The 8,716-nt window shown below is 36.4% G+C and overlaps 1 protein-coding gene across 1 annotated transcript in view; it reads right to left on the bottom strand.

Moving 5' to 3' along the window:
* The window catches only part of LOC114481074 (1-phosphatidylinositol 4,5-bisphosphate phosphodiesterase delta-3-A-like), a 38,709-nt gene that overhangs the window by 10,870 nt on the left and 19,123 nt on the right, over positions 1–8,716 (bottom strand). Inside the window, exons 7-9 of the mRNA XM_028475440.1 lie at positions 6,198–6,399; positions 5,142–5,286; positions 2,382–2,534 (exon numbers count right to left, since the gene is read on the bottom strand). Of these exons, the coding sequence (XP_028331241.1) occupies positions 2,382–2,534; positions 5,142–5,286; positions 6,198–6,399 (500 nt within the window). The remainder of the gene's footprint in view (positions 1–2,381; positions 2,535–5,141; positions 5,287–6,197; positions 6,400–8,716) is intronic.

Here is an 8,716-nt window from a genome sequence, read left to right as displayed (position 1 = left end):
ATATCATCCCTGAAAATAATTTCCACATTCATGTTAGCTAAGAAGGGTGAACAATTAACTGCATTTACGATCTGGTATCATGACTTGTTGTGAGCGAGCAGAGAGAAGAGTCAATGCTGTGCTTTAAGTTTTGTAGCTTTTTTCTGTCCGTTTACACGGCAACAGCTTTTTGGTGATTGAAAACTTGCATTTTGAAAAATGTTTTGTAGAGTGGAAGTTTTTGAAAAGGCTTCCCTCTCTCTCTCTGTGTAAACAGGGCACAGACACTTCCTGTGTCACGGGTAGCGCCTCAGAGTGAGGAACACTGTTACTGTGTCTCATTCTTTGGAATTTACCTGAACTTCTCCAACAAAGTGTTGATTTACTTCATCATCACTTGGATCCGTGTAAATGTATTTTATGCCTGCACCAGATTCTGACCACAAGCACAGTGGTGCACTCCTGCTTCGGGCTTTAGATACAGTATTTACCCGAACTTTTTAACATAGACATAGGTTGGATTCTGCTTGGTTGCTGCATGGATGAATGAACAACAGGTGATATGTTTGGATTAACGCGAGAAAGGCGCAGAAATGTTTACTGAGGAGGTGAATGGAGGTTTTTCTCTGGTACATGAAGAAATGATGTTGCAAAATGCATAAATGACTGATTCTTGTCTCATGGAGATGTGTGTGTCACATATGTGTGTTACAGCAGTGTAAGCACGTGCTTTACAGCTGAAGTAAATCTCTATGTAGCATGTAGCATCACATGAAGCTGCTTGTCATGTTTATGGTTGGATGAAGAACAAGTGACTAATAAATAAAGCTGAGTCATTAAAGAAACTTGCCTACATGTGTGTCTGCAGCACTGTGTTCAGGATTAAAGCAAGATCTGCTTTATTCTGGTTCAGGGCGTATTCTGACGACCACGGGCCAGGTCAGGTCTAACTTTGTAGGTCTGATTTAAGTTCGACTCTTACTTGTGTTCAGAGGAAGTGTCTCTGCACCAGTGGGCGTGCACTGTAGCTGTTCTCACTCAACGTAAATGAAAAATGACAACTTGAACATGATGTAGGGTGATAATAACTAATCATCAAAGCAGCGTTTAGGTTTATGTGATGGGTGTTTTAACTTTACAGTTTGACCCACATCCCATCTGTTATCATTAAGGAGGTGGGGTTTATGACCTACACTGCAGCCAGTCAGCAGGGGAAACTTTAAAAATAAAAGCTTCACTCCATCGGGCAGCTTGTCCCATCCATTCTTTTTAGTCTATGCTCTGCACATGCACTTATTTTGGTTCATTGCAAAACTCCACCTCCATCTATTGGCCTGGCATGTATACTACATTATTTTTTATGCTTCCAGCGGTCTCATGTAAACAGAGATCATTTTGAAAACATTGCCGTGCGAATGTGGAACGTTTTGGAAACAAAAACAAAACAGAAGCAAAACGTTTTCAGTGTAAACAGCCTTAATCTGTTGCAATAGCCTTAGCCGCGACAAAAGCTGACTCTGCAGAACAGTATAAAAACCTAGTAAAAATTGGGGCCACAGGAGCCACAGGAAAGAAGTAGTGCTCATGGTTCAGAGCCAAAGTTCAAGCAAACAGGAGCAGCAGCGTTGCAACATGGGGCGCCCTTTCCTGGCTTTGACACTGCGTCTGTATCCTACAACACAGCAGGGACTAATAATACAAATGTAATTGTCATTTATCTATTGAGTGTCTAGTTAAGTTCAGACAGTGTTTAATTAATTGTTGTAATCTGCACTTTAGTTTGTGTAATTTATTACTGACATATACTTATGTTTACTTTGAGTTGTTGTGGTGAAGGCCTACAAGACTGTAAGACAAAGTATTTAGTAATTTTACAAATGTATTTGAAGTTGATTAACAGAAGAAGAAAACCCAACTTTCATATTCATTTGATTTGAGATAGATTTATTGCTTGTGTTTGTTGAAAAACACATGAAAAGAGAACCTCGAAAAATGTAATCGCATATCAAAACACAATCCCAATAATGAGGGTGGAAAAGAATCCCAATTATTTACAGATTATTTTCCAAAATTTAATCCAAAATATTATCTGTTTAATCTTGTTTTCTAAGCATCCAACGCTATGGAATGGGTTGGACAGAAATCCAACCTACAGCTGTTTAACAGATACAGAAAGACCATGATGCCCAATCATCAGAGTCGCTCACAGAGTTCAGAACTTTATCTGAATATTTTACAATCCCAGCTAACATTAGAGTAATGAAAGGAAGCAAACAGGAACGTCTTCTGTGATTATCTCCCCTCCCCCCAAAAAAGTAACCACTAAAGATCACAGTATTTGTTTCTGTTAATGCTCGGTGGCATTTGCACTTTTTTATAGCAACCCAACTATCATTGCACACCTCTGGTGATGGCAGGTAACGTGAGTCCAGACCAGAGAGGGGTTTGGTGAGCAACTCGTCCCCTAGGATGGAGCGTAGGAGTCGGGCCATGACGGCCTGCTGGTCCACGGAGCAGTGGTTCTCCAAAGACAGGATCAGAGGGTACGGAGATGCCTTAAAAAGAGGAATAAAAGGTGCAAAGTCAGGGAGACAAACTGCTTTTAACAGTACTATTCACTTTATTATCCATCATTAAGCCATGTACAAACTTCAGCAGTCCAAGCTACGGTAACTCATCAAATGATCCGTACCTTGAGCCAAATAATATTTTTCCTTTTTCACTTATTTTCCAGCCTTATTTATTTGCACACAGCCACAGACGCGTGTGATAGAATCGTACTCTGCCTACAAATGTTAAGGATGAAGGGTCAGAAAGAGAAAAAGCCTCTAAAGCAGTGTTTTTCAAATGGGGGTTCAAACTCGGCACAGTCGGTCAAACTCCTGAAGTTTGCAGACGACACGACCATCATCGTCTCATCTCTGATGGAGATGAGTCTGACTACAGGTGGGAGACAGACCGGCTGGTGTCCTGGTGCAGCCAGAACAACCTGGAGCTCAACGCTTTAAAGACAGTGGAGATGATAGCAGACTTCAGGAAGAACCCAGCCCCCCTCACCCCCCTTACCCTGGGAGACTCTACAGTGAGCTCTGTGGAGTACTTCTGCTTCCTGGGGACCTTCATCACCCAGGACCTCAAGTGGGAGCTGAACATCAGCTCCCTTATCAAAAAAGCTCAGCAGAGGATGTACTTCCTGCGGCAGCTGAAGAAGTTCAGTCTGCCAACAAAGATGATGGTGAACTTCTACAGCTCCATCATCCAGTCCATCCTCTGCTCCTCCATCACCATCTGGTACGCTGCAGCTACGGCCAAGGCCAGACTGCAGCGTATCATCCACTCTGCAGAGAAGGTCATCGGCTGCAATCTGCCCTCCCTCCAGGACCTGTACGCCTCCAGGATTCAGATGCGTGCAGGAAAGATTGTGGCCGACCCCTCCCACCCCGGTCATAAACTATTTCAATCTCTCCCTTCTGGAAGGAGGTTTCGGTCCATCAGGACCAGAACCTCCAGACGCAAAAACAGCTTCTTTCCCTCTGCCACCATCCACATGAACACACCCCAAGTCACCCACTGTTTTCACAGTATTCTGAATATTTCCACGTTTAACGTATTAGGGATGATGATTTTATTTTTTTATTTTTTTCACTTTTTCTCGTTTTTGTGTTTTGTGTGCATGTATGTGTTGATTGTTGTGTGATAAACAGCAGAAGTTCAAAGTGCTGACCATTGAATATAATGAATGGTAACTTTTAATAAATATAATCAATAAATAAGTATAATGATTAACTACCAAAAAAACTTATTAGATCAGATTAATTTAGCAGCTGAATTGAAGAAAGGCTCTTTATGAATATACAACACAATTCAAATCTTACATTGTTTAATTTTGCACAGGAATTGTAGCAGAATAGATATGAACAAGGAAAGGGAATGAAGATAGTTATGGTAGATGAAGTGTAAATATTCATTTTTGTGTGAAGCTGTTTATATCAGGTGACAACAAAGGCTGTCACCTGATATCCAAATGGTAATTTGGGAAAAAACTAAAATAATATAACAAAAAAGCAATAAATTGAGCAGTGTTTGTTTGTTTTGTGCTCTCTTTTTTGTAATTTCAGGAACATGAAAAATGTAATCCAAAATGTTTGTTTTAGGACCTAAGCATTATTTTGTTATAACACTTGGATGGGAAAGGTAGTGAAATGTGCGGAGCACTTTTGATCAGTGGCGACGGGCCAATAGAGGGCACTGGGTCGCCGGCCCACCACTCACCACATTAGTTTGAGTAAGACATAAAAAAATAATACGCATTAATAATTAATTTAAAATAATACAAAACAAATGTATATCTGTATTGAGATAACCAGAATAAATATTATATAGATAATGATGATGACTAAAGTTCAGTTGTTTTGTTCATCTGTGTCTGACTGGTGACCCATTAACTCTTGTTAAAAGCTGTACATGCGCAGTAACTCCTCTTCAATACAAGTCTATGGACGTCTAGAGACAGTGTACGGCTGTGCAGCAGCTCAGTTACATAACAACACCTCCCACCATGGGAGGGGCTGACGTAACAGTGGTCCGTCATAAAGTGACTGATTGACAGGTGAAGCCGTGGGACGGTAGAGAAGCAAAATGAAAAAAGACAAATTAAATAATTCTGCATTTTAACACACTTTTCAGAAAAGGCAAAGAAACATGAAAAAACTAGGAACAACTAAATTTGATGATTTCCAATCTTGAATATGTCCATATTTTGTAAAATAGGTCTTAAATTATGTATGTGCATTTACCACTTCCTTTTAAACCCAACTTTTTTTATTTAATTACTTGTTCAACTAACTTTTAAAAAATCTGAAAAACTAAATTAAAATAAAACAAATTTAATTTCAAAAACTATAATAACCCTGACACACACTTACTCACTCCATTGTATTGGTTCTTGCTCGTTAATTGGTTCTATGGCAATACATTTGGTTAGTTTTAATTTAAAGCAGTTCTGTGACTGTAATTTTCCTAACTTATTTGTTCAAAGCTGCACTTGTTGTATGTCTACGTTGAAGTTGTTGCCCCCCTGGAGAAAAATGCACCATCTGCCACTGCTTTTGACTAAATCAGACACTGACTTTCTAATAGTAACAGTCAAATGAAGTCCTCACTTTGAAGGCATATTCCTTGATGGTCTGGATGACTTGGACAAAGGGCACTTTGGAGGTGAGTGTATGTCCATGATAGATGACTGGTTCACCTTTATCTCCATCCCAACAGTCCAGCTCCACACAGCGACAGCCGTTTATCAGAGCTCTGCCAAACACACCAACAGGACAAAGGTGTCATTCAAAAAGGTTCCTTCCATTAACCCACTGTGTTCTATTGTTTACAATAAATGACAAACATCCATCATTTACTCAGACAATAGTTACCTGAAGTGCTGATATTAAGAGCTACAGTGTGTGAACCAGTTTGTACAGTTACAGTTACAGGGTACACCTTGAGCCCTGTTACAGCCTAATATGTGATAAGAACCCCAAATGTAACATGACACCCCCCCCCACACACAAAAAAACATAAAAACTTTTTGCCTTTTTTATAAATATAAACTTTAATATATATATATATAAGCAATAAGCCCTTTAATCCATAAATTGATTCACTCTATAATGTAATGAAATTATCACACTATTAGGGGAAAAATATTTTGCCTACCTCATAATCTAATAACAAACCCAAAATGTTAGAAGTGGTGACATTATGGCCAAAAAGGTTTTATGTTTTGGGTTCAGCACCTTGTTACATTATTGTCCAGTAGTAACAATTTTGGTTTTACTACCACTTTTTGTATATTATTGCATTTCGTGTTCTATTACTTCTTTTTCTTTTTTTTAAAATAACATTTCGGGTCATTGTTACATATCTCTAACAAGTCCTCAGCTGCAATCAGATCTACTGTCTTTCTTTCCTGATCCAGCATTTTTACATTTGTTTTTTATGCAGGTGAATAGCTTAATCAGGTTTTTGATTTTTGGTTTCTTTGTGAAATATGAAGTTACTTGTTCCCTGTTAGTTCGATAAATTTGAAAATGAGTTATTTTTTAGGTGGAGCTTGAAAGTCACCTTTGTTCAAAGTGGAGAATACCCAAAAACAGTGACAGTGTGTCTACGCGTGTGTGGCTGTTAGTTAAGGAAAGTATTTCGAACAGAGCGTGTATCGGTACCGAATGTACGGCTCCACGCTGCTGTCTCCCGTCAGCTGATCCTTGGTGAGGTACGTGTTGTGGGAGGAGGAGATGTAGTAATGTGAAAGAGGATGCTTCATGTCCTGGTAAACTCGACCATGATCAGGGTTGAACATGCAGTTTTCCTTGGACAGCATGTACATGGTGAAACCATTGGGTGTCATGAACTGGTTCTTCTGGGCTGTACTGGGCAAAAGGAAGACACAAGTCAATAGAGACAAGGAATCAGTCATGATACAGTGTTAAATGAGATATCTACATGTAGTATGACAAGATGGAGGTGATTGTCTTTGGTAACAGAAGAACGAGGACAGCGGTCAGTGAGCATCTGGAGTCTCCATTTTTAAAAGATAGAGACCAAATCCCAAACCTTGGTGTTCTGATTGACTCAGATCTGACATTCAGCAATCAGATGAAATCTATCACAAAAACAGCTTCTGCCACCTAAAGAACATCTCCAGAGTAAAAGGTTTAATTACTCAGAAAGATCAGGAGAAGCTGGTCCATGCTTTGATCTCCAGCAGACTGGACTATTGTAATGGTCTTCATCAAACATCTACAGCTGGTTCAGAACAAAGAGGTCAGAGCACATTACTCCCGTTGTAACGTCCTTACACTGGTTCCCAGTGAGCCTCAGCTGCTGGTGTATAAATCTGTGAATGGGTTTGGTCCAGAATACATAGTCAGGTATGAACCCAGCAGGTCTCTCAGATCTAGCAAACTAAAAGCTGCTGCTTTTAGTTGTTATGCTGCAAAGAAGTAAAACAAACAGAGGGAGAAGAAGATGTAAGCACCCAACAGAGAGGGAGATTTTTAATAACTTTATTGTTATTTTATGTTTTTAAAAACTATATATTAATATGGATATTTATGTAGTATGTATATATATACATATATATATATACATACTACATTATATATATATATATATATATATATATATGGCAAGCCATTCAGGAAATTATATATGTATATGAAACTTAATATATATTTACGAAAGACAATATATATATATATATGAAAGACTTAATATATATATATGAAAGACTTAATATATATATATGAAAGACTTAATATATATATGAAAGACTAAATATATATATATATGAAAGACTTAATATATATGAAAGACTTAATATATATATATATGAAAGACTATATACATATATATGAAAGACTTAATATATATATATGAAAGACTTAATATATATATATATGAAAGACTTAATATATATATATGAAAGACTTAATATATATATATGTATGAAAGACTTAATATATATATGAAAGACTTAATATATATATATATGAAAGACTTAATATATATATGAAAGACTTAATATATATATATGAAAGACTTAATATATATATATATATGAAAGACTTTATATATATATATATATGAAAGACTTAATATATATATGAAAGACTTAATATATATATATGAAAGACTTAATATATATATGAAAGACTTAATATATATATATGAAAGACTTAATATATATATGAAAGACTTAATATATATATATGAAAGACTTAATATATATATGAAAGACTTAATATATATATATGAAAGACTTAATATATATATATATATGAAAGACTTTATATATATATATATGAAAGACTTAATATATATATGAAAGACTTAATATATATATATGAAAGACTTAATATATATATGAAAGACTTAATATATATATATGAAAGACTTAATATATATATATATATGAAAGACTTTATATATATATATATGAAAGACTTAATATATATATGAAAGACTTAATATATATATATGAAAGACTTAATATATATATATGAAAGACTTAATATATATATGAAAGACTTAATATATATATATATATGAAAGACTTAATATATATATGAAAGACTTAATATATATATATATATGTATGAAAGACTTAATATATATAAAGACTTAATATATATACATGAAAAACCCGGACGCCATCTTTGTAGTCATTTATGTGGTTTGATAGAGAAGAGGTAAAGACAGGCAGACACTGTGATTTTTTCAATCGTATCAGCTCCAGCTCAAACTCATGTTCTAACACCTCTTCTGTATCGAATGACTCTGAGTAAATGGGCTAAAGTTGTAGATAGAGGCTGTTAGGGAACTTTCTAGAGAAGTGCTGCACCTCGTTTCGTCATCCCCCCCCCTGTCCAGGACGTCTCCTCACACAAAAGGACTGTTTAGGATTTATTTCAGCAGTTTTCTGGTCCTGCTCATGTTTTCATTCAGTCTGTGGATGTTTTAGCTCGTAAAAAGCTACTCACGTTTATGTTTCGTTTCGCGGTGTTACGATCCAAATAGTATCCAGATAATCTGGTGACTGACTATCAACTGTGAGGCTGGTGTGAGGAACAATAGATGTTAGAACTTCTACATTTGAGACTTTTACCAAAACCAATTTTATGGGCAGTTTATTTTGCACGTTATAAAATCTTTTAAATGAAACGTCATCGACACAAATGAC

Source organism: Gouania willdenowi, chromosome 19 (assembly GCF_900634775.1).
Source record: "Gouania willdenowi chromosome 19, fGouWil2.1, whole genome shotgun sequence".
NCBI classification, from domain to species: Eukaryota; Metazoa; Chordata; class Actinopteri; order Blenniiformes; family Gobiesocidae; genus Gouania; species Gouania willdenowi.
Note: the sequence above shows the minus strand (reverse complement) of the source record. Positions and strands in the feature narration are given on the sequence as shown.